Source organism: Phaenicophaeus curvirostris, chromosome 9 (assembly GCF_032191515.1).
Source record: "Phaenicophaeus curvirostris isolate KB17595 chromosome 9, BPBGC_Pcur_1.0, whole genome shotgun sequence".
NCBI lineage: Eukaryota > Metazoa > Chordata > Aves > Cuculiformes > Cuculidae > Phaenicophaeus > Phaenicophaeus curvirostris.
Window position 1 is genome coordinate 35,497,482 of NC_091400.1, and position 27,630 is coordinate 35,525,111.

At 42.0% G+C, this 27,630-nt stretch overlaps 1 protein-coding gene across 3 annotated transcripts in view; it reads right to left on the minus strand.

Annotated features, from left to right (window-relative positions):
- MICU1 (mitochondrial calcium uptake 1) overlaps window positions 1-27,630 on the minus strand; it is a 98,576-nt gene that overhangs the window by 68,066 nt on the left and 2,880 nt on the right. For all 3 annotated transcript variants that reach the window (XM_069863914.1, XM_069863917.1, XM_069863915.1), the window contains exons 2-3: window positions 17,988-18,149; window positions 3,414-3,585 (exon numbers count right to left, since the gene is read on the minus strand). In XM_069863914.1, the coding sequence (XP_069720015.1) occupies window positions 3,414-3,585; window positions 17,988-18,148 (333 nt within the window). In that variant the 5' untranslated portion in view covers window position 18,149. The remainder of the gene's footprint in view (window positions 1-3,413; window positions 3,586-17,987; window positions 18,150-27,630) is intronic.

Here is a 27,630-nt window from a genome sequence, read left to right on the forward strand (position 1 = left end):
TGATCTCATTAGGTAAATCTGGAGATGAAAAGCACGTCTGCATGCATTTGGGTGTACACACCACCATCGGCATGGGTTTCTTTTTTACACTATTTCTGAACAATCTGGACATAAAAACATCCCAGACAAATCTCTCGTTCCATGATCTCTCGTCTACCAAATGCTCCAAAATACTTTCCTGGCAAAGCATGCACCCAGGTGGCTGCCTTCCCCAGTACACACCAGTCCTTGATGCAGCAGAGACCAGCCAATAATCCTCCTCCTGCCCCAAGAACTACAGCCACATGTAACCAGGGGCCTCCAGAAAGACATTGGGGCCAAAGGGGAAAGTTCCTTTCCGGCATTTTTTAATAGAGTGGGCACTGGAGAAGAAAGATGAGCAAGTAATTCCAATTGCTCTGCAAGAGCAAAGCTGCTGTCAAGATAGTCAACGTTTATGCTAAGCCTCAGGTTAAAAGGAAAAAAAAAAAAAAAGAAATCCTGCGCACTCTGCGCAGACATGGAAACAAAGCTCCAAATTAACAACTCAATTCACATCCAGAGCTTCACAAGGGCCTCCCTGACCATGTGGCAGAACGGGAACTCTGGCTGTCCAGCTCCACTGCCCACAGCTTAGCAGGGCAATGTAATTAGAATTAATTTTCTTTGGGTTTCCTACTGTAATGCACACTAAAAGGAAGGCTTAGAACAGCTAACACCAAGGCAGCATACCTGCAGGACCCTGAAAACACCACCAAGCATATCCTGGCAAAGCAGTCCTAACACTGCATGCAAACTCTTAGTAAATTAATTAACATGTCAGCTCACCCACATCATGTATTATCGGTCATTAGCCTCCAAACTTTAAAAGCACTCAAGTGATCTTTTCCTTCTCTCCCTTACACAGTCAGGATCAATACATTGCATAGGGTGGAAGACAACACATGCCCTGGAACAAGCCACACATGATCCCAGCACCAGCAGATGCCGAGTGATTTATATTTCAACTTCCTCTTCACTGAATCACCACCCAAAATAGCAATGTCATGCCTGATTTATTATTATTCCCCTAATCATCACCTTAATTAAAAGCAACATTGGGCTAAAAAACAAGCATTAAACACTTCCAATTAAGCTTGACTTTTTTTCTCAAGGAAAACCCCACATGATTTTCAATTGATTACGGGAAGAATTGGAAAGGGGTTTTACTGTGGGTTTTGTTGTTTGGTTTAGTTTTAAACACATAGAAGAGTCAGGAATTCCTTGTACAGCACCCCTTAGGTGCCACACAACTGATCAAGGGAGCAGCACATCCTGGGAGTAGCCCTGATTTTGAGTGGGGAGCCGGGACACACCTTCCTCTGCCATCCAAGCTGGAAACATTCAAACCTATCTCCTGAGATGACTCACGAGGGCAACCGCTGATCAAACACCAAGCCCAAAACAGGGCTGCTCAAACAGAACCCAGCACTGGGAGACTACCAGTTACATCCTGCATTAAACAAAGCAAAAGCAGCTCTGGCATTTGGGTCTAAAGATTGAGATCTGTTTTAAACAGTGCTCTCTCTGCTGAAATTGCCATTCCTGAATTGAGCCATGTAGGAGCAAGGAAGGCTGAGAAGGGATCTAGGCTGCACGTCTTTCCCAGCAGACCTCTTGGGCCCCCTCCACACGCAGCTTGTGTCTTATTTGGAAAGCGTGGCCACATTCCTCCCTACCTAGTATGGGAAGGAAAGATCTAGTCAGTGTAGCACATCTCTCAACAACTGGAATAAAAGTCTTTGCTTGCAAATAAATGTTCCCTGGCCAGAAGCAACCAGCCACACAAGACAAAAATCAATCATGACATTCACTGTACCAACAAATGTTCTTTTTCAAAATAAGGGAGTGCAAGAAGGTTGAATGAATGGTTGGACTCGATGATCCGGTGGGTCTCTTCCAACCTGGTTGTTCTGTGATTCTGTGAAGGTGGATCGCTTTTTTGCTCTCTGCAACCCACCTCCATTTGCTGACACTGGAAAAAAAATGCTTCTTTTGAGTGGTACTGACAAGAGAAAGTCTTGCTGAGGCTGTCAGAGCACCCAACACTCAGTTGCCAAGAAAATTAGCAAAAGACAAAAACCCATATTCCTGGACAATTCGGAATATCTCAGCATAGTATCTTACAATATAAAGTTCACTGAGCTGCTACCAGCATGTTACAACAGGGAGAGTTTGGAGCCCCAGTACCACAAGGCACTTGAAATTTCAAGTTGTGTAATCAACACTAACCAAGAACAGAATATGATTCAGCAACTTCAAACAAAACAGCTCTTAATTTTTTAAGAAAGGCTGTTAAGCCACTATATACAACCATCCACAATTTAACAGCTAATGAGATGCAGCTTCCAGGATACGGACTCAAAAATAACTATCAGAAGTAAATCATTCAGAAAGGAATAATGAAGAGCATATACTCCCCTTCTCGTCTCCACACTGCAAAGATATTAAATCATCAAACACAGCCCAATAAAACTGACATCCAGATAGGCTTAAAGATAAAATACTGCTGCCTGCCACCTCCCAGTTACAGGACTCTCCATCAGACCAAATCGTACATCTTGTAATAACAGAGGGTACAGATAGCACCAAACTAGTTGTCAGACAGTTCTGAGGAGCCCAAAGCTTGCAGGGTCACCCAACAGCAAAGGCAGGTCACAAGCTGACAATACAGTTCATTACTCAAGCTTTCCTCCTCTTTAAAAATGTGTCTGATATAAAAAACAGTCTTAAGCATCAAGAGAGACATGACTAACCATGAATAGGGAGTGAGGCTGTATTTTGACAACTACACTTCCATGCAATAATTAAAGAAAAAAATCTAAGTACACCTTTGCTATAACCCCCTCTTCCACACTCATCTCTACTTCTTCCTACAGACACGGCCCATCTGCTAGTGAACACATAGGAATAGAGGGGCTCATACCGAGATACACACTGGATACCCAAGATGGCTTTAAAGATCTTGCACTGACTCCTTGCTCTGCATGTGCCGCCCTAAAAACCATCAAGGCAGAAGCCTTGACTTCTCAGCCAGCCACTTATCAAACACCCAACTGGAGATGGGTAAAGAGGTCTCTGTTTCAGAGGATCACAGTACTGTCATGCCTTGCTTAACAATGACCGCATGGAACCATGCGCAGTCACTACGTGAGGCATGACAGTACTGTGCTTTCCAAATAAAGATGATTCAACCTAAAGAAACTCAAGGTACCATAACAAGAAAGTAGGTTCCCAAAACAGTAAGGTCCCTTAGAAAAAAAATACAAGTACAGAGCAAAAGCCAGACTCCATACACACGTGGTACCACAATCTGAATAAAATGTTCTGCAAGTGTTTTCCATGTTTCCTTCACAGTGCAACAGCTGCAGACGTAACATGCCCAAACTTGGTACCTTACGGTCCCTGAACCCAGAACGCTTCTTCTTCTTCCCTTCTGGCTGAGCCTCCTGATCGCCTGATGCAACGGCCTTTCTACTCTCACTGCCACTGCTCTCCTCCTCTTCCTTCTCACGTGGCTCTGTCCTTGGATCATGTTTTACAGAGGTCGAGTCTTCTGCATAAGCCCTGTACAAGGGAAAAGAAAACACTGGTTTAGGAAATTATTGAGAAAAGTGTTAAAGATATAAAGATGACCTGGCAAAGCTCCCCGAAATGAAATGCTTGTTAAGAGTTCAGCATGGAGAAAGAAAAAGCAAACAAGTGACCCTTGGGATATTGTGTGCTTTTCCCTGCTGTGATCAAATTCCCACCCCTTACCCCAAAATCTGAATTAATAATCACAGTAAGTTTTCCTACTCCCAGAACACCAGAACAAAAACGACTCCATACATTATTATACCCTCAACAAAAACTACACATGCAGGAAAGATCAGGAAGGGCATATCATATCTCCTCTAGTTTTGAATTCCACCTCCGCTTCCCCAAAAATATTTATTTAAAGTGATAGGAATGTGTTTTACCATCAGCACTGTAAGACTCAGAAAGAATAGCCACTTTGTTTCAGCACAACTGATTTATTTTCTATCTCCAGCAGGTGACAGGCTGGTTCATTTCCCTCTTCCACCTTAACATGATTTGTGACAACAAAAACTGCAGCTGTTTATCCACAAGTTGGCAATACAACTCTGGCAGAAAAAAAAAACAACCCTGCCCTTGCTGTCCAAATGCAAGAATCTTCAGTGACCCTGTTTGCAGACCAAGACACAATACCCAAAACTGCTGAGTCTAAGCCACAAGCAACTTGCAGAATTGCAACTGGCAATAGAGCGGTTAAATAAAGAGCAGGATAAATCCATAAACCAAACAATGCTACAGCTTTCCTAAGCTTTACCTGTAAAGCTGTTTAAAACCAGACACAGCTCAGACCACATTAACATCACTGAAATTATAATCTCTAAGGATACGTTAACGTGTCACAAGCAACAAAGCAAATGGTTTGACAAGATTATTTCTCTTTCCAAGGACTCAAGCAGCTCAGGCAAATGCCCTAGCTTGCCTGTAACTTAAGCAAAGCTGCCTTACTTTGCATTCCTGATGATTTATTTTGGACTGATCACAGGGTACGGGGTTTGCACATCGTTAGGTGCCGCTCATTAGCCAGTGGCCTTCAGATGAAGGCAGGTACTTTGGTACTCCCTGCAGCTATGAACATGGTCATTTACAGCTGTGAGTTTTATTCAAAACAGGCTGTCTTGTGAGAAAAACAAAATCAAACTAAGGTTTTTTAAGTTTCCCAAAATCTAAGCAAAAGGCTACACATTTCATCCTACCAGTTTCCTGGAAATCACAGATGTGATGTGCAAAATTAGCAGAGAAGAGTCCGTGCCTGTCTCCCCAGCAATACCAGCTTTATAGCCTGTCAGCACATTGTCTTCCAAGGAGAAGAAATGAGGGTAGGCGCTCCTTTGATTAATTTAAACACTACCAATGTGTACCACGGCACTACAGATTGGTGAAAGCAGTTTGGAGGTTGCTAGTCCACACTGGGACAGAATACACCTCTACCACATGGGCGTCTTATATAGGAACAAGCAAGTGCTTGGTGAAGAGCAGTACTAATCATGCTTTTTCACGCAAAATAGAGTCTAACATGCCAGCCTTTCCTTTCTGAAAAGGTTCTGAGCCTTTATCTGCCAATATATTTTCATAATTCTTATAGCAAAGCAGTGTCTTTAAGATCTCCACTGAACCAAATCTCCAGAGACAGGATCCAAACCAGAGTCCTCCACAAGCATGCTCAGATAAGGAAATTGTCTCCCCAGAATAGTCAGGCAACATATCTACCCCTTGGATCATGAAGTCTACACTGGCATCTCTCCCAAAGCCTTTCCTGAAAGTTTCATCAGCACTGGAACACCCTTGCAGAGCTGCGGTTTTGGCTGATACGAAGTTTGCATGAATAAGCTGTTGCCGGCTGAGGCTACCCCAGCAGCACTGACAAGGAAAGCCCTTGTGTGGGCAGGACATCAGTCCTAAGTAGCTCTAAGCGAGTCTCTTGGGAAACGGTCCTGGGGACAGTAGAAAATTGATTTCTTATCTAGACAACCAAGCTAGTCTGTATAAAATGTGCCACTGTATCAGTGAAGATTTGCTCCTGTAATGCTTGACTGACAGCTAGCAAACCAGTGAAAGGATAGATGAAATACAAAAATCAAACACTCGGCAAATCCTACACATTCTGTCAATCCATCATGCTGTCAAGCCAGCTGACTGCAGCAATATAGACACAACCTGCATACAGTTGGCCTTTTCCTCCCCTCCCTCTAGTTTATCCCCATAATTAGCTCTACTCTACAGTTAGATCACAATCCCAGCATAGACACAAAACAAGCTATGAGAATAAAAGCAGAGTTTGTAGCCTGCTTCTAAAGCAAGATTTTAAACAGTTCCTGCTATTCCTTACCTCCAGGCCACAGTCCAAACTACGCACTGAATTAACCATTGAAAGACCTGCTCTCTACTTACAGCTACTACTACATCTAAGTCACATGCTGCACAGCCATCCTCTGTTGAAATCCTTGGCTTCCAACAACAGCAACTTCCATACTGTGCCCACATACAGGGGTTTTTCAGTGCAGATGTCAGAGTGTGGCTGGAAAAAAGCAGAAATATCCACCCTGCTGGACTGGACTGTCATCAGCAAGTGAAGACTCCACAACCTTTTTTCATGAGGCTGACTTTCCTATGGCATGCCTGCTGCTACAGCTTCTGCGCAGAAGGGAATGAAAATACAAATGAAAACACAAAGATTCCCTTCACAGCTTGCCAAGACTAGCTGCTAGCCTCTCTCCATGACGCGTGCCTGCCCCATACCCTAGTTGCCATGCTTCAGCCCTACTGGTCTCCCTCACCCCCAGTGAATTGAATTTGAGGCAAAGATCGCTATTTCCCACCTACTTAGTAATCTTTTTTCAATCCTTGGAGAAAGCCAACAGTCAAGCATAAGATTATGTTACTCACCCCCAAAAAAATCACCTAGCTGCCACAGACGACTACTCAATGCTAAATTCTCACTTAGCAAAACTTTATTTCAGAAACTTAAAGGCACGAAACCATAGGATATACACCTGCAAGAGATCCTGGAACTTGTACCAGGGATTGTCATGATATTCCACAGCTGCAGGTCTTCCAGTTAGAGAAATCACAATCCCTCATTTTAAAGTATTTTTCTTCTTTGAGTGAGAAAAACAGAACAGTGTGCTAAAATAAAGCTTTGTGGCAGAGATAACAGTGCTGAGTTAATCTAATTCTGAAGGCAATAGAAAAGTACTGAGCTATCAGATGCTATTTTGTCTCTGAAGGAAATGCAGGATATCTAACAAGAAGTTGGGCACTAAGTAGTCAGCAAAGGCATTGCCAACAACTAAGAAGCAGGAGAGAGGTATCCTGCCTGACAGATGCCTTCTTTGGTTGACTAAAGCTGCCACTCTTCCTCTATGTAAACATCTGGAGACATCCAAGTGAGGTTTCAAAGCCACTTAAAATTTCATGCTTTCATACCAAAATGTAAAAGCAAGTTTGGACAGAACATTCATAAAAAATAGGCAATCTCCAAAGATTGGGAGCACTTTCTGTGTGGAGCTCTGTGTCACCCTCAGCGCAACTATATTCAGCAACTAAATTAGATGAAACTTTAATAAGAAAGCAACCAGAAATAAAGATTCACAGCTCAGTTTTTCAGGATGTCAGCCCACTCACACGACCTCTTAGTGCTTTGCTTCCTTCCTTATCTTTCATGGTACTTGACACTAACGTAAATTAGCACAATGAATTCGTGGCAAGAACTGCAAGGAACACACCAAAATTAGGAGCGATTCCAGAGATGAACATGAACAATTAGACCGAGGAGACAGCTCTGGATATCAGCCATAGCTTAAAATAGGTCCTAGAACATAAGAAGACAGCAGCATAATCCATGAGAAGTGCACGTCCTTCCTTTCACCCCAGCCAGCAGCAGGAATGTACTCACGGAAAGTGCCTTTAGCTACTGACAGTGCACCCCAAGGAAGAGGCAGACTAGCTGGAGAAGATCTCACAGGGAACAGCAGGAATGGTTAAGAGTTCAGAACACACTGTAGGAAAAACTGATCTGTATATATCAGATTGCTATAAGAAAGATGGAAAAGCAGAAGGTGAGATAACTGCAATACACATAAAACAGCTGCGGCAAGACTGTTCTCTAGATGCAGGGAGGACAGGACACGACGCAGGATATGCATGTAACAACATCATAAGGGAAAGGAGGGGAACCCTGTGCATGCATACATACACGTACACGTGTATATGTACACAGAAAGTGTTGAATGTTAAGGACAGGGGAACACTGAAATCAGCTGCCAGCGAGAATTTATTCCATCACCACTCTCATCACCAACAAATTGCTAAAAATAGGTGAGACAGCTGCCTGTCAGGACTAGCTTGGAGGCACCCAGCTCTGCCTTGGCAGCAGACTAGCTGATTGCTCACGCTCCCTCCCACTCTCCTCTGCTGCAGCCCAGTCTAGGCGCCAGCAGGTGGGTGCAGATAGACAAGTCAGAGAGTGAGGACCTCTGCTTCAAGCCCCCTGAAGGGAACTGCTTTGAAGAAGATGATCCTGAAAGATTTTAGGTCAGTCTCACCAGCTAACTTGGATCATGTGGGATAACGTGCTGCTCCTTAGAGAGGATTCCCTGACAGCCTGCCTGCAGAGGAAAACAACTGGTTCATGAAGGCTGTCAAACTTAATGACACGCTGGAGGCATCCGATTAACAATACCCTACCATCCTCAAACTGTAAATCTGCTAATTTCTTAATTAAGGAGACAATGCTTACATTTTTAAATTGGCTCACCCCAAGTGGAGTATGGGACCGTACCGCCAAGCTGCAGCCCTGATGGATGCACGCAGCTGTGACTGTTACATCTGCCACACACAAAGAATCGAGCACAGAGCCATAAGCCTGCGCTCTTCACCTTCCAAATGCACTGCTCACTCCAACTTCTCTTGATTTGAGCCGTACTTTCAAGGCTGACAGGATCGATAGCTTATTTTTCCCAAGAAAAAAGCAGTTGGTTTCAGTCACAACTGCAACTCCCCTCAATCTGCATGCAGACAGCAGAGGAAAGGAAGGGAACTGAATCAAAAAGGAAGGCTGGCAGTGATACTAATAGCAAGGAACACAGGGTAGGACGACCACATAAACCCAGGAAGATCACAGCTGGCATGCTATTCTCTGTCCCTTGTGATGAGCAAGCTCATCACCCATCACCACTGTCAGTCACCAGCGTTTGTCCTCAAGGAAAAGAGTACCTTAGGTTGGGAGAGCAATGGAGGCAAAGCTGAGCCCCTGATGCTACAAGCTTTTTAAGGTGCCCTCAATAAACACAGGAAGTCTTTATTTCACCCCCTTGCTTTATTACTATCTTTTACTATACTTGATGGTTTGTATGAGCCTGGCTATATAAGTTGGAAATTATGAGCCAGATCAACACATAGAAATAAGTCCAACTCAGAATTTTATTGGGTATTAAAAGCTTATACTTAAGGGTGAGAATGATCCATAACTGCTAAGAAATACAAGTAAAGAAACTCACATCTTTAGTTCAGAAGAAAACAAGTCCTCTGGAAATAAGGAAACAGAAAAGATGTGAAGAGAAAGTTGAATGTACTCAGTGTAAACTGAAAGCTAGATACTGTAGTAAACTGATGAGGGACACAGAGGCACCCAAGGAAGGGGCAATGACCAAAAGCACATCATCTTTTTATTGTCCGAGTTATCAAAAACAACGAGTATGTAATAAATTGAGATTGTTTACTGTGTTATTGGACTTGATAGAACTATATATTTCCAAGTGAACATGTACTCTGCTTGTAATGCTTTACATTCTATATATCCCAAACTCCTCAAGAGAGAGCACAGACAGACTCTCCACTTGAACAGTAGCGAAGGTCTGTATAACTCAGCAACTGCCTACCTGGGTCTTCATAAAGCCTTCTGCAGACGTCTGAGGTTTAGCTTTAATAAGAGTTGGCTGAGACTCTACCCAACTGCTGTTGATATTCAGTAAGCCTTAACTCATTGCTATTAATATTTTAGAAGAGTAAAACAGGGCCATAGGTGTTATCACAGACCTGTTATTCAGACAAAGACTGACATTATATGGAGGAGCCATGACAAGCTTTTGAATTAAAGGAAGAAAGAATTCCATGACAGTCAAAAACAGCTCGTGGAAAATAAGTCTTATGCTAAATTGATGTCATTTCTTGATGCCATTACCCACGTTATTTAATGAATGCTGCTGCAATTGTCAACAAGTGCAAGTTCTCACATTGGATTACTCAACTTGCCACTAAATGGCATTGTGATTAATAAACCAGAGCAACAAAAAAACCAACACAAAACATTAAATGGATTAAAAACTTGTTCATAACATGATTCAGAATATGAGCATTTGATCATCAATGAGTGGCTGAGTTTCTCCCAAGCCCTGACAAGGGTAAGTTCCTGGCCCTAAGCCACTTATATTAATGAGCCAGAGCATAAAGTCTCATACCACCTATCAGTAAAGATTCAGAGAGCACTAGAAATTACAGTCTTGCTTGCTTGGTAAGCTGAGCACAAGCAAGCACATCATACCCACCAAGACAGTCAAAAAGCACGGAGAACATCTAGGAACAAGGAACACAGACATGTTTACATGACTAGTTCCATCCATTCTAGGCATTAATGCCTGTGAAAGTCACTGTGTTTTCATGGATCATCAGAAACTCCAGATGTATCCTTGTAGTCTTCAGGACAAATGAAAGCTTTGCATGTACAAGCACAGAAAGCTCAAATCAAGTCTAAATACTAAATAACATTTATGCTCCTGTTTGGCATTGATGCAGTCCTCCTAGACTACTGTGCTCAGGCTATTCGGCATTTTAACATATTTTTTTCTCTAAATCCTAGCCAATCAAACCCTACAGATTAAATATTTAGTAGGGTAAGTTTTTCAGTGTCAGAGAGCTTACTCTTCCGGGCTGAAATAAAGGAGTAAACTGACCATCGCCCGAGTTCCTGGTAGAGGAACAAGCTCTATAAATTAATGACAACACCAAGGAAGGGCTGAACATAAGCACTAGTGTACACTGAGGCCAAGAATAACACAGAGCCTTATTCAAAGCACAGACAATTAGCCATTTCCCTGATGTACAGATTCTCTTCTCCAAATGGCTCCTAAAAAAAAAAAAAAAAATCAAGATTGAGTGGGCTTCTCCTGCTGAAGTGAGGGGAGATGAATCTAGCTCAAGCAGAGCGTAGCCAAGGAAAGCAGTAATTCTGGGAAGCTGTCTGCATTACATCTCCTGGCACCTTCAGCAATCAAGCAGTTCATTTGCACGGAACCATTACTCACTTACCAGGTGAGTTGTACACATCAAGGGTGTGTATGTGTTGTGATACACATCAAATATTAAATTTCAAAACACCCAAAATTCAACCCAAATTCAATAGTTACTTTCTCCAAGTTACTTGAAAATACTTGAAAATTTTTAGTTTCTCTGTAAGGACAGATCAGGTCTCTGTAGAAATACAAAATGTGAACACAATTTAATTAATCCAAACCATACTATTTTCCATCCAGTTTAACTAGCCTGCATTGTGAAGAATGCAAGAAAGAGCAGCCCTAGCACCGTTATCTAGTAGGTGAGGAACATGAATTCTCATCAGCATCTGTTCCCTCTCCCAGACCATTTGCAAGAAAGCAACAAGCCATTAAGGAAGATGCGCTACAACATTAATCACTGCAGCACCTGGTTTTGTTGTGCAAGCTACAGGCTCCATCTTACAAGGCAATAAGAAATGGGTAAGCCTCCTTGCATGCATAGAGGAAAGCAGATGTTTCCATGCCAGAGTGTTTTATTGGCTCCCAATGAGCTGTGTTTGTCTACCTGACTGTGCTACTCAATCCATCTTCATTCCCACTAATGGGGACATAGGAAGACAAGCAAGTAAATGTAGAGCAAAGATAAGTGGTATCGCCTGAGGACTAGAGCTATTTAACATAATTCTCTAGAAAGAGAGAGGAATTTTAGCAGGTCAATGGAGAACAAGAAAGGAAGAGTGCTCCAAGCACCTGACCACCCATTCTGGCAGCTGGACCATCCAAGATGGATTTATTTAAATGCAGAGAACATTTTATTGCTTCAGATAATTAAAGGAGCATGAAACCTTTAACTGACTTATGGGAAAAGGTATAAGGGCAACAAGATCCTTTGCTGGGGAAACACAATCCCTTCAGATTTGTTAATTCCCAAGAAACTTGCTCTTTACAGACAAGCAGGCAGCAGGGCAAGATCATGGGAGGTCAGACAGAGACAGGGCTAAAACATCGCAGCTTGCAGGCCATACTGCTCTCCACACCTGGAAGACTAGAGAAGGTCATTCCCAGCACCACATTTTGCTCTCCAGCCTAAGACACTTGCACACAGTTGCACACTTCTGAGAATTTCGCCTTATGCTCTTAGGGTAAAAGTCCAAACGAATTCAGCTGCAAGTCAAGGATAAAATAATTCCCCGCTATGTCTATTTTAACACCAATTAAAAACTCTTCTGCTCTAACATCAACTCTAGGACACTTCATAGCATTACTCCCAGCAGTACCTCATGCAATCCCTTAGCCCTTTCTGCGTATTGAAAATAGATGGGCTGCATCATGTTAAAGCCTCCTCAACCTCACAAGCCTCTGGTTCTCTTCAGCTGGCCCCAGCAGCAGCAGTAACACATGATCCCATACGCGGTCTAGACACTAATAAAAAGAGTGTATAGCTTCTGTCAGCCAGCCTTAGTGACAGCCAACTGCAGGACACAGCTGAAGCTGTAGAGGTTTCCCCAAAGCAAAAAGCAATAAATGCCTCCAAGGGTAGGCGAGCTTCTATTTTAAAGCTTTAATTAATGAACATTATGCCCATCCCTAGTTTTGCCCCTTGTTTCCTCCCCACAGACCCAACCTTTAATACAGCCCAGAAGGCAGCTGGGCCTCTGGGCAGTAGGGGACACCAAACATTGTAAGAAAAGTGACAGCCATGACCAGACTAGACTCTAAAGTGGTGACACTAAATGACTGCATGGGGACTTTACTTCTAAATCAGGATTTAATCAAAACCAAGCGTTATTTAAAATTTCTGCAATTCCTCTACCGAGAGAGGAAATTATTCCCCTACTCCACTCCCAAATGATGTAACTTCCTGGAGAGATGCTGCTTTCTGTATAGCTACTGGAGCTTGGCCAAAGCACTCTTGAGGATGCAGGCAAGGTGAGCAGGTATTTATAGTTATTCGATTAAAAGGGGAGTCAAAAGGCTTGAACTTGGCCACCACAGGGCACCTGAATTTTCAAAGATTTAAAAGTGCCATTTCCAGTGACATTAAAGACTATGAGTTCAAACAATGCTTATTCCGTAAGAGACAGAATTCAAAAGTAGTTTCCATAGAGTCACAGCAAACCAAGACAATTTGGGGAGCAGTTTCTTGCATTTCCACTTGGCTTGTCTGTACAAATCCCAGCTTTGATTTGCTGTGCAACCTATCTAAATAAGATAATACCAATATGCACTGATCAAGCCCCAGCACTGTAGGTTGAGGGCAATACTTGTGCTTTAAGCTCTGCAGGTCAGCTAAGGTCACTCCCCCCAGAGCAGTTCAGATGTTTTCCTAATTGACTCCAAGTTTTGACTTTGGCTCATTCCCCAGCATCAGATTCTTTCCTTCCCCTGATGCTCATGGGTAAAAATAATACGAAGCCAAAAGCCACCTGAAAGGACACTGTGCTCTTTCAAGACACCAGTCATAGATCAATATGTCTTCAAAACTTAGGAGAAAACACTCAGCACAGCAACCCCAAGGATCTTAAGTCTGTCACTACTCACAAAGAACTGAAAAAAAATGGAGCAGGGGTCTAAAAATAAAAATAACCTAACATAAATGATACTTAGATTTTTTCATCTTCACTTCTACATCAGGTTAAGTAGTACCTAACACATCTACAACTATAAAACGGGTTTCTCCTCTCTTCACTATGATTTATGTGGTTTCCTTTGTTTTGCTAGAACAACGATATTTGAAGTTTCAGTTTCAGCTGGCATAAGATATTTTCCAGCAATTCTGCCATTAAAAATGTATTCCAAGCAAATAACTCTAAAGCCCTAAGACACTGAAGCAAAAAACCAATGTGTTCTTAAACAGAGTTAGCTAAGGGCTGATGCAGGCTTCAAGATTAATTTTCCAAAGCACCACTGGAGAAAAGCCAAACACAAAAAGCAGTGAAGGTCAACAGAGCAAGAATGACGAAGGGTCTTTCTTAGAGAGGATCTTCCAGTAAAGCAAATGGGCATTTGATACAGGAGGGCCAAAGGAGAAAAGGGTGGACAAAGAGAGGAAGAAATAGTAGAGATGGAATGAAAACTGCAGAAGCAGCAGACAGCACTGGAATAGCTCAGCTTGGTTGTGAGAAGCAGAGCCTGATAAGAAAGAGCTTGTAACAGAATGAGAATACCTCAAGCATAACTGCTTCAACTTACACACAGGATGGGCAAGAACCAGAGGAGGGCAGAATAAGGCCAAGGGGATGCAGCAAAATAAGAACAAGTTAGACAGAGACAGCAGTAGCAAAGATCTTGTTTAATCAACTTCCAGAGCAACACAGATGTTTTATTCTTGTTGCTAATATATTTGCAGAAGGGTAAGAAATAAAGCATAACTAAATACTTTCAGCTGACCAGGAACAGCACTGGTAGGACTCTGCTTGCAAAGATCCATCCTTCTGTGCTCCCCACAGGTACATTCACTCCCTTATTTCATTCAGTACTAGGCTCAATGAGTGACAAGCTTCAGAACTGAAAAAATAATTGAAGCACTTTTATACACACAACACCCACAGATTTTTGTGACATAAAGGAGATATCTGTGGCCATTTCATAACACACTAAATTAGCATTTGGAAGTACAAATAGAGAATACAAGTACTACACAAGTATGAGTAACAGTATTTTTTATAAGCATTAAACTGGCTGCAAACTGTGAGGTTTAGTACTTCTCATATATTAATGCCTCATTTAGATTAGCCAACAACTGCACTAAGATTTATTTCATTTAATTAATTCAGTTCATTATACCAATGCCCAGATAGTTAACTGCTTCTGTTGCCAGCTGGGAATCCTCAGAGTTTAAGTTATTGCCTAGCAAGAGTAAACGACATTAGTCTTCTAAGCTCAGTTATTTGCATTGCTGAAGTATTCCTCATCAAAGCAAAGCAGAGCAGCATCAGCCACTCCTGTTGCCTAATTATATAGATGAGAGATATTCCACTGAAAGCAGGCAGCAGGAGCTCCTGAAGATGAGCCAAGGCAACAAGACCAACACTCACCTGCAATGGGCAGCTATGCAAAAAGCTCCTATGAATACAGATTAAATACAGATTCCATCAACACACCTTCAGTCTTAGGAAGACACAAAATAAGTCTTTCCTCTCACATTATACCACCACTGGGATCTTGTATACACATCTTTTCAATTCCTGACTTTTCCTCTGCCTTTGTATAGGCCTCCTTACCCCAGCACTGGCTTTTGATGCTGCTCAAAGGTTATCCTATAGTATCAACACACTGGTTTCCAGCTGCACATGACAGTCATAAACCACCTGAGGAGTCCTATCTGTCTTTATGCTAAGTAGCAGAAAGTACAGGTTCACTTCCTGGCACCACCACATTAACCCCTTTTTGCAACGTTCCTCATCATAAGAAGTACAAGAAATCTGTTTTGAAATAAAAAGGTGGGGTTTATAAGTACTGATCAGAGATGCCGTGCTGCTCCCCACATGTCAGTCAAGAAGAGCTGGGGCACTTACACAGTGGAGTGTATGGAGATGACAAAAAGAGACACAAGTCAAATGCTCTTTTCCATTTATTATTATCACTCTTCCTCTTACCTAGCCCAAGAAGCATAAGATTTTTTTTCAATTGCCTCTTGATGCAGCCTGTTACATCTTTAATGCCATAACAGTAAAGAGAAATAATTATAAGAAAATGAAGAGGGAGACATCCATTATCTTACAAGGAGATTTCACTGACAGCCTGCAGGTGAGCACCCCTGACACAAAGAGCAACAGAGTCTCTCAGCTTTATTAACAGATCATTCAAGGTTAAACAGAATATTATCAAGCACACATTCCTTCTTAGAGTTATCTGCCATCAAAGAGACAGTAACTCTTGCAATGCTAACAGAGCCACACTAAGGACGTGCTGGACCCCTCGGCAACTGCAGCACAGGAGGTTTAACATCACAACAGCAGAGTTGCTTCACTAACTGACAGTACGATAGTAACTGTACCAACTGAAATGGTTATGTGAAGGACCTCCCTACTCTGCTTCTCATTTAAATACCACTGCAACATCTAATAAATCAAGCACACACAGACAGTTCCCTCTGTAGTCTATGAACTACGTTTTCAGTGACATCGAGCTTATTCAATCCCTGTACCCTGGCTACATGTATTATATGTTTACATTTATAATTAATTCATTATACTTACTGCAGTAACTCAGGAGGTAACTATCTGAATAATGCAGGACATCACTAAAAACATTTTGTATTCACATATATTTATTCTTAAATTCTAATCACCCCATCTGTATATCGTGAAAGTCAAAGGAAAATTTGCTATTCCGTATCCCTTGTTTATTTAAACACAATGTTAAAACGCCTACTTGAAGGTCTGTTTAAAACTTCTACAGGTGGCAGTATAAATTTTCTACACCAAACATATCAGTTTTGTTCCTCCTCTTATTTAACAGCTGTACACCAAGTAATTAATTAAATTAAGATCATAAGCCTGGATGTAATTCTGTTTTACAGTTACTGACTTTGTGGATTTATTTCATGGCTCAAGTAGGAAAGGAATACTTCAAAGTCTGTATAATTCTACCTAGTACTTTACAAATTTACAAAAGAAACGGAGACATAGCAAGGAAATCAAAAAAACCCAAATAGTAACAGCAAGTCTAAAGACGCTGCCTCTCTCCTTGATCTGATTGTGATCAGCCCTCTTTGCTGCCCAAAGCGAAGCTGGGCCACGGTGCCCAGGGATCTCCAAGAAACAGTCAAACACTCCAGGGGCCAAAACCCTCTCCCTGAACTCACCCCTAGCCTAGCACTGCAGCTCTGCTGCAGGAAGCATGTCCCTCCTGATAAAAGGCAAAGCTAATGACACAATGTGGCTGTTTTCAAAAGCAGGAGTTACCCTGCTGCAGGATATATTAACTGAGTGTCTTTGGGATAGCTTTATGCAGGACATGATGTCCTACCCACTTTACGATCATGCTGGGGACGTTTTTAAGTGGAAAAAAACTCTCTCACTTCCCTGCCTGAAAAGAGGTGTTATCCTGGCCATCCCTGCAGAGGCGTTCACATCCTGAGGATGAAGAGGCACTACATAAGCACAGATTATTAGCTAAATGTAGCATAAGATGACATTTTGCTGGATCAGTGTTACTCCTTGGCTTGAGTAACTCCCTTTAGCAGATATCAACATCCAACACTTTAAGAACAGCCAAATCAATTACCATCATCTTCCTCCTTTTGCACTCAAACTAGAGCCTTCTAGACACAACACAGGGGAGGAGAGCACCAGCAATAAATCACCTAAATATTGGAATGAAAATAAAACGTGTTTTCAGCAAAGACTTTATTTCCAGACTTTAATTGAAGTCATGAGCTTGAGTGACAGTGACAGTGCCAAGATGCTCCCACATTTTGAGGGAAGAAGCAGGGAATCACTGGTTTATTACAAACAGGGTATAGCGTTCAGTGAAGGTCACCTCAGGCAAGCACAACTATCTCTTTTCTCCTCATAGTTATGGAAACATGCTTTAAGCCTCACAGTCCATGAGTAGGTGTGCTCAGACTCGGGCCCTTAAAACCCCCCTAAGTCCTGCATGCAACTACCTTACCAAAAAATGGACTTTCCCCTTCTGCTCCCCTCTATGTTTTACATATGACGTGGTCAGCAGGACAAAGAAAACCAGAGTGGCACGCCCTGGCCAAACATGCTGTGCTTAGCAGCCCTCCCAGAAGCTCAAAGCACAACATTTTCGCCAGCTTGGTCAAGCCAACCAGTTTATCTTTGCATTCCACCACAGACCTGTGTAGCACCACCATACAGGGAGAAGTCAGGGAGCAAACCCTGCCAAGAGTAAAGAGTCCATGTGAGGCTGGCCGCAGAGAAAAACTCTGCAGCCTTCAGCTTTTTTGCATCTCTGACTACTCATGGCAGTAAAGAAGCTCCAGGAGTCAGCAATAGCCATTCCTTCCATGCAGCAGAAGCAGGACAAGCAACAACACTTGACTGAGTTTCCTGCAGATCTTAAAACCATTGGCAGGTACCTACCACAGGGCTGAAGTAACATGAGGTCTCAGGCTAAAAATAAAAAAACAAATAAACAAAAATGTATTACCTCTGCCAAAGGAATCTGGCACTTGCTGTCACTGCAGCTGTCCCTGCAAAAGCCGCCACCACAAGCCTACGCCTGGTCCTGGGGTGATGTGCCGTCCCATGGTAACGCCGTGAAACAGCAGACAGCCCGGCTGCAACGGGAAGAAATCGAAGGCGAAACATCCTGTTGAGTAAGAACAACACATCAGTAAAACGACATATAGTTAGTTCCCAGTTGTGGACTCCCACACTGACCCTCGGCCAGAGATCTTATCGTGTTCTTTCTAAAACAGGAAAAGTTTCAGAAAATAACTGCCACGGATGTTTATGAGCTGTGACAAAATAGGTGCATGACCTGCATAATAGCAAATGATATTACATATCTCATTACATATCTGCATACGCCCAGCTGACACACCTTGCTGTCACATCCCAGTTACTTACTCAGCTGCTCCTATAGGGCAGTTCAAATTTCTCTCCAGCCCTTCCCCAGCACGCTTCATCAAGAGGAAATGTTAGCACTCTCCCACTCAAGTGCCCTTGCTCAAGGCACAGACAATGCAGGTAGATCTTACAAGCAACTACAGCAAATAAGAGCCATTTGCCCAGAGGGAAAGACACAGCTGGATTTAAAAAGGCAAATTAAACCAAATAACAAGCAAAGCAACCAAACAAAAACTCAATCCAGTCATTTCAAATTTCCTGAAGAAAAACCCTACTGTTCTTAATCAGTTTTTTAGCTAGCCTGCAGCAAAAACATTTTATTCAGCTTTAAGTACAAGGCCAGTTTCAAAGCATCAAAATTCATAAAATACAAACCATAGCCCATTACACACACAACAGCAGAGACAAATGGGAAAACAGAGCTACAAATCTAAATATTATAACAGAGAAATCTGAACCGCTAAAACGTTACCGCATCTCTCATACCAGCAACAGGAGACAAAGCAATTCTTTTTGACTCACAAGACTGCAGGTGAAGGGTAAATGTTGCCTTTGAAAGGAACAGTGTGACATCTTTCAGTGAAAAAAAAGATTTTATATCTAATGGGTGCAAATTCAATAATGGGTGCATTTTCCAGTAATAATAAAAGTACTCGGGAACAGAATGATAGAGAATTCCCAAGGCCAGCAAAACCATTAAAATTGGAGAGCAACGGCCAAATTCTTTCCTTTTATTCCTCATTCTTGCTGTTCTACTCAAATGTTCCCAGCCTGTGAATAACCACAGAATACCAAAATAAAGTCACATCTATTGGTTTCTATTTGCTCTTGCAAGACAAGATGTTTAGCAAAACCATTAACTTACAACAACGAGAATCTTGGGACCGTTTTGCAAAAATGCATCTTACGTGTGTGGTGTGTTATCCCATTTTAGCTATGAAAAGTTGAATGTATTACTGCCCTTTTCCTCCGATTAAAGCACCACGCAGATCAGGATTTCATAATGTGAACCAGTGATGTGAACTTCAGGAGTAGAAGAGAGGAAGAGGGAGGGAAGACACATAAAATATTCAGCAGACAGGTTCTGAGCGCCAGAGCTCAATATCTTTTAAGGCAAGAGGTGGTAGAGAGGCATCTGAAGACTTCTCAGCACAATCAGGAAACACGTGGCAAGGGGAAGGAAAGCATAGATAATGAAAAATCACTAGCAAACCCCTTATCAGTGATTTTTCAAGTCAGATCTAAGGCTTTGGCACAGTCCTGGGTCAAGGCAGATGGGATGGAGCCCCAGCAGGTGAGGGCAGGCTGAGATGGAGATGGCAACACTGCTCTTGCTGGGTAGGGAAAAGGCGCAGGGTGCCAATCTCTCACACCGCGGTTTAAAGGCAATCACCACAGGCTGCTGCCCACAGCCAGTGCGTCTGAATAACATTCATTTAAAATTCATCTGGGCACATATTAAAAACCAAGTCTGCTGTCAACATTACCATTCTAGTTATTCCTTTAAAAATAAATAGACTTAAAATCAAAGTTTTAACGGATACAGCTAGCCAATGTCACTTTTTCTCCAGTCTTCTCTAGGTCTGAAGAACAGAAAATTTTGTTACAAAAAACAGCTCTTATTTCAAATTTGAAATTATTTCCATCCTACACAAACCTGATGTTCCCATTTCATCTCCGCAGATGAATTTGCGTTATATATGCAGAGAAAAGTCTGCAAATGTTATTTTTACTAGGAAGCTAATGTTGCCCCTACTTGGGTTCCCCATCCTAATTACAGCTGTATGCATAAGACATAACAGATAAGGGAAGTGTTACCAGCATCATTTAATCAGTCAAAATGAAAACCAAGCCCCAGAGTACTTACTTTTGAGCTTGAAGAGATTTTTATAGCAGTTTGGATGGTTGGCTTTAGTACTGCATAAATGTTTCCTCTGTCTGAGCTCTAGAAAACACTGAATCATCTGCTTCATCCAAGCAATCTCCACCCTTGATGGTGCTGGGACCTTCAACCAGACAAGTGCTCATTTGGTAGCAACTGCCTGAGAGACCTGAAAACAGGCAGTTCCCATAGTAACTCTAAAATAAAGAGTGCCCTTATCTCAGAACAATTAAGTACTCTGGAAGCTGAATTTGCTATGCTTTCCATCTGCAATTTTACAATCTCTCATAATTTTTTTTTTAATCCAAAAGTGCTGTGATATTTGGTGTGTTCTGTTAAAAGCTCCAGGCACTTAAGTCAAGATCGCGCTTTTCAAGAGAAAGCTCGCGCTCAGTTTTAAGATGAAAACTAAGCAAACTTGCCCTGACAGCAGTAATGGAAAGCTTAATACCATGATCTGCAGTAGGATAAGAAATAAAACTGAGATAAAGTATAAAACTCCTAAGAACTGATGTGATTACAGCTTACAATAAGAAACAACCTCAATTGTTGCATCTTCAATGCAATAAGTGATTTTTGCAAGATTTAACAAAGCAACTCAGAATATTAACCTCAAAATACAAGAAATAAGGATCAAACAAACATGATCACGATGTTCTAGCAGTTCTGCCAAAAGTCATCCGTAGACTTTAAGACAAAAAATTTAAGACAAAGTTTTGTTGGCTGTCAGCTCCACCAGTAACTCTAAGTTGCTCCAAAAAAAAAACCATTTCTTGGGACTGAAATATTCAAAGGACTAAAAAACCCAATAACAAACCCACCTCACTACCCCAAGCCCTCACCAAAAGCAATACGAGAGCCCATCCTGGTACCTGCCGAGTTCGTCTACGTGCTTCAGCTCTATGGTTCAAGCTGTTTCCGCCACAGCTGGTGCAGCAGCTCAGGGCCCTGCCCTAAGGACACATGCACCAGCAAGATGGAACAGCCAAAAACCTCAGGTGTTTGTGATTTAACATTAAACACATTAGCACCTCTAACATCCAGGAAACCCAAAAACCCATTAGGGAAGTACCACTTCTGATCTGAGCCATCATGGGTATTGTTCAAACTGAGGACATAAAGACCACTTTAAAAGAAGAAATTCAAAATTATTTTGACAGCTATATATGTTCTTGCTTGATGTGGATATTTTATTTTCCCAAACAATCATCATCCCTCCAGTAACCTTTTCTACAAGGAAATTCAGACATGTTCTCTGCTTCCCTCTCCCATCATATCCAGAGCATCAGCAGTAAGAACTGGCAGATCCCATCTCTTGCATCTCATTTCAGATACTGAAAGAAAAAGAACAAAGACTTGCTTCTGTATTTCCAGCATCCCAATTAGCTGATGGTTCTGAGAGAAAGAGCACTAAGTAGCCCAGCCTAGGCAAAAGGGACTGATCTGCACTCAGGTACCTCCAGCACCAAACTTTCTGTAGTCTTTCTTGGCAATCCAGACCAGACTCAGTTTTTAAGATGAAACACAGAGCAGCTTTTTGATGCCAAAGCTGGCTGTGGTGGCACAGGCATGCGAGAGCGAGAACAGTAACTGAATAAGCTGATGGGTGTTTAATTTTTTATCAGAGAAGGGTTCAGAGGCACTTTTTATTTAAACAATTTTACTAGGACAGTGTAAGCTTGCACATAAGTGCAGAATGTCAATTTTAAATTTAAATGAAAAATATTGTTATGTAGTGTTGTTTAGGCATAAAATCCTCTGCAGAGACTTGCTGAGATGGAGTCTCTAAGAACAGAAAGAGCTTTCTGGAGCCGTACGCTTATCAAAAAGCAAAGTTTGACATTGCCAGAGCGCATCAAGACACAGCGAGCCAGCAGCCACTGTAGGAAAATTTCTCCCCTACTTCTGTCTCAGCCCCTGACTGTCAGTTATGCCTCTCCCCGACTCACTGAAGGCAGCGACATCAGCTCCAGAAGGCATAGGGTGCCCTCAAGCAGTAAGCCAAGAGCAAATCTCTGCTCCCAGCTCTCCCGTCTCCACCTTCTCAATTATCAGGAAGAAAAAACTGCAGTGGGGAAAAGAGTATGACAAATAAATCCAGAGGGGAGGAAGACACAAGGGAAAGGGCAAAGCAACTGGGAGAGAAGTTTCACTGTCAACACCAATACAGAGATACTTAAAAAAATCTGAGGTACAAAAAAACAGGGGAGAAAAGCTCTTAGTACCACACCTACCTCCACCAAACTTAAGTTATTAACTTTGACTCTTCTTCCCAGTTCTCCATAGCTTCCATTTACAAAAAAGTACCAGTGAGAGAGATTCATACAAGAGTCATTACCTCACAGGGTAGCCGGAGGTGGATTCTGGCTCCCGAGGCATCTGGATTCACCCCATCCACAGGAGAGACCAAACTGATCCTGCTTTTTTCCCCCCCTCCTGCAACTCCAAATTTTCACCTTACCTTACACAATTTTCTAATAAAGTATCACCCCCATTACTGAACTTATTAGCTTACTAAACACACAAATCAGTTCTCAGAATGAAAATGAAATCTAGTAGCAAAAGTAATTTCTTCTCAGGTATGAGATTGGGACAATATGTGATCACATCAATTTTGCCAGAGGGAAACCACATTTGTTTCGGAGTACAATTCAAATTGATTGAGAGCCTATGAAGCAGCATCAATCCATAACACGCTGCCAGGTCTTTAGCAGAAACCTAAGCTATAGCCCAGCAATTTCTTTTCAACTGTCACTGCAGTAAGGGTTCACTGCTTCCCAAAATCCCCAGCCGTGAAAACACACACTTCCCAATTCTGCAGCACAGCAACTACTCCCAACCATTGCTCGTCCTCCCCTACGGGACAATCGGTGCCGTCCGTCAAATAGCCAGGATTTAGTATTAAACTTCATCCTGCTCCGCAGGCAGCTGCTATTAAGACCAAGCTTTTGCACGTTGTAACATGTTCAAAAATTCAGTATAATATTGCACTACCAACACATCTTTAAAGTTCTTTAATCGCCTCACCACTAATGTGGATTGAATTGTATAACAATCTACTGGGATGATATCCATTAAGACTCCATTATTTATGCCGTCCTCATCTCATGAGTTGCTTTAGTCTGTCGAATTGATCATTTAGCATCATAAGACACAAAGTCAAAATAAAATAGCAAAGCCATGGCTAGTTGGAATCCAACTTCTTAAACTAACACTATTATGCATAGATGCTTTTCCCCTTAGTTTAATATATACATCCTTACCATTAGTTATATTTCAATTAAGGAAAAAAATTAAGTTTCTTCTTGTTACTATCAGTCACTTCAGTTCAACCACACCTCATTTTTAAGCTTCATATACCACCACCTGAACTCTCACTGCCTGAAAACAAATTGTGGGCTAGGAACAGCAGATGATGCCAAGACAGCAAGTACTATAGGGAAGAAACAACCACCTCTGCTTGGGCTGTACAAGCCACCCATGCGGGTTTTCACCAAGTCCGCTGCCACAGCCCAGCCTTGGACACAGACAAACCAGCCAGAGAAGAGTCACAAACCTCAAACACAGAAGCACAGAGCCCAGATTAAAACCAAAGATAACTGAATGACTGAAAATAATTTTATGGATCTTTACTGCCAAGTACAGAACACGATGCATTGTGAAGACTCACACGTATTTATGATTTAGCTTTAATAAAGGAATATTAGTAGCTACAACTGGTTTATTTATAAGAGTGTAGGTCAGTAACTAGCTTGATCTTGGTCCTCCCTTGAAAAAGGAGACAGGAGATTTTGCTCGCTGGGGAAAGATCTTTGCCCATGTGTCTTTGAACATCCGAAGTTTACTTAGGATAAAGGCTTCGGTGCCAACTGAAATGGCAGAAGCAGAATGGCTTGGCAAGCTCAACAGCAGCTCCAAACCTTACCCACTAGCCAAGTCACTAGAGGATCTGTGCACAGATGCAGACACCAGGAACCGCAGCTTTTGAGAAACAAATGACAAATGAGTGTACCCAAACAAAACAGACCAGTTGCATCTGTTGCACTGCACTGAAAATAGTGCCTTCAGCAAGGGCAGAGTATTTGCTTTGCTACTTCACCCTCCAGCAATGCACAGGTTTTTAAGGGGTAACTAGAACCTTCCACAGAAATGAGTGTTAAATGCAGCTTTTTCCTGGTTAAAGGTTTTCTTTTCCCTCTTCCATTAAAGACACAGCCAATTCGTAAGGCTTCTCTACCTAAAAAAAAAAAGATTACAGTAAACCCCAGCACTGGCAAACTCCCTAGCAGCATGTCCACAGAAGCTAGAGGTAATGAATAGAGCTGTAAAAAAACCAACAAAAAAAGAAAACTTATCTCACTACTTGTTAATGTTACAGACACTGTTTCATGAGCTGCTTCTACCTTATCAGTCCAACATGAAAGTTTCTTTTTCCGATCACTACTCTCAAATAATTAGGCTGCCTTTGCAAAGCAGCTACAGGAGCAGGCACAACACAGCAGAGGCATTTTGCAGGAGAAAAAAAGATGACACCAATTTGAGGAGCAGAAGTTTGAAAGAAAACTGCTGGCAGAGCGATAGAAAACCTAACACTTCGGCCTTTTTCAGTATAAAATCACAACCAGCAGGAATTCAGCTGCTTAATGACCAGAGTGATTTAACTTGCCTTGCACAATCTGTGTATATGGGATGTGATTTTCTTAAGAATTCCTAATGTTCACACCAAATGGAAAGACTCCCCTAGAAGCTCCTGCCCTTTCTCCAGCTGACAGCCACCCACCTGTGCATACCTTAGAACAACAACAGAATCTACTTTGACAGCTCTACAGTTTAATAGGTGTTTATGGCTTATTTGGCTGCAGGAAAATTTGTGTTAATTCTTAATGAGTAAAAGTGTTTTACGAGAAAACAGAGCTGGAAGAGAAAAATTTAAATAGTACATGGAGAAAAAGAAAGCTAACTAAGCTGTGAAAGTGACAATTCAACAGGCTTGGGAGGTCTGCACATACACATCCAGATTCTGAAAAAAACCAAATTTTTGGAGATAGATAGGCAGAGGCTTATCTCTGAATTTGACGTGGTGAAGTCTGTACCTCTTCTGGTCCTCTCCAACAACAAGGAAAAAGCTTTGTGAACTCGAGTGTCACCATATGGTAATTTCCACCTCGCCCATTCTGTCTTTTAAACAGAAACATCATCTACCCTAGCCATGGCCACTTGCTTCTTTCAAAAGTGCCTCTCGGACCCTGAAGGCACAGATCCAAAGAAATTCTAAACAAAAGTCTTCCTAAAACAAACAAAAAAGTTATAAGGTCTGTGTGTTTCATCTACCAGCGCAATGTTTTGGGAATTCAAGAGAAGAGTGCTGGTTTCCCTCCCCAAAAAAGGGAAAACCAAGTCTGAACTGTTGCAGTTGCTTCTCTAGCAACACATTATTGGATTAGCTTGAACAGCAGTGAGAAAAAAGAACACGGAAAAGCCTGGCTAGTGCCTTGTTTTTAGAACATGACTTGAGGAACTTGCTTGCAGCACAATAAGTCAGCAACAAATACTTGGCTCCATGCAAGGTGTCACAGTGCCTGATCACTGCCACCCAGCACCTCCCTCCCCAGAGCCATGACACCAAATTATCCATCAGCAGATAGAAGAGTTCTACTTCATAGTCCACCAAAACTTCACCCAACAGGAAAAAGGGGATTATATTAACAGAAATAGCAATCCATAGCTACAATGAAGAGCTAAAGGGACACATCTCTGCATATCAGCACTGTTAGGGTTTAAAATAAGGGAGGGGTGAGGAACTCCAATACACAAATACATAGCTGGTGCACACACTGGGCGGCTGCACACAGCACCTAAACCAGGCACAACATCCTCCTGTATTCTTCAACACCAACTGACATAAGGTAGGCATCAATACTTGCAGATCTTCCTTGTTTTTATATCATGGCTAAAATTTTATTGGAAAAAAAACAAACGCAACTATTCTTCTAGCTCTTGAAGGAAAAATGCCAGAGATTGAAAGTTTGCATCAAACTAATGAAAACACAGATGTTAAAGTGGTGGTACATAATACAACTCATCTATACAGATACTGGGTCTGATTTTGATGTTGCCACAGACTGGCGTTGTCTACATCACAAGCTGACACACGACAAACTACAAAGGTACATGGATTCGCAGTTACGTTTCAAGCACAGGTCAGCTGCAGCATTGCTTAATTCAAAGCGTGACCGTCTTTCTACACAATGATCTTCGGTTTAGCTATAAACGTAACAGTAACAGAAAAACTCAAGAACTGGAGATTCCAAGACCCTGGAAACTTTAAAGAAAACCACACACAGAGCAGTCAACCATTTTCTATTTAAAAAATCAGAAAACCACTACTCAAAGTCATTGATTTGTGACAAGAGAGACAAGCTGGCACAGGCTGCAGGGACAGAAAGGAAACCTGCTTATGATGCAAAGGCTGTTTATGCAAAGCATTTAAGGCCATACATTCACTGCTATTATAAACCAGTATGAGCCGCTCACCTGCCCCTGGCTGTGCAGTCCCACCCACTTGGCTATTCAAAAACCTCAGTTACAAGGATTGTTTCTTTAGTCCTCTTCACGTTCTCCTGTCCCACATCCACCAGATGCCACTCCAGAGAAGAGGATCTCTTCACACAGTTGGACTGCCAGCTGGAAGCAATGGTGGGACTGCCATTAAAAGTTGTTCTCAACGGAGGTTAAATCCAGAATACATGAATGGAAACTCCATGGCAGGGGTTTTTTTTTTAGAAAAAAATTGCCCACCACACTCAGAGACAAGGTAGCAAGCAAACATAATCCAGAATTCACTAGCAAAGAACCTTTCAGATAATGCTACAGTGACTTGAAAAGTCAAGCTGTCTATTTTTAGTATTTTATAGTATCTTAAATCTTTCACTAAGGGACAAACATGCCAAAGAGTTTAGGATGGAATGTGTTTAGGTAGCCAAAGTCCATTTTAACTCAGATTTTGCTACAAGTCCTTCCAGTTCTTACTAGAAGCGTCAAACACCACCTAGAAAGAGATATATGAAGTCTGACACAAAAAGCCCCGAGACTGTGCCTGTAACTCTTTATAATTAACAAATCAAGAATATCAACAACAATGACCTTCAAAACAGTTCCCTTCTGAGCTGACACACGGCTGCATACAACGCTGCCAACATTCAAAGCAATTCCACAGAGCGTTTTCTGAAAGGCTGTTGAGGACCTCCTTTGGTTTTGCTTTCACATCTCCTACCAACAGAAAACACGTTCTCAGGGATCTCCTCATCATAAGCATCAGCCAACAATTGAGAAGCTTCTG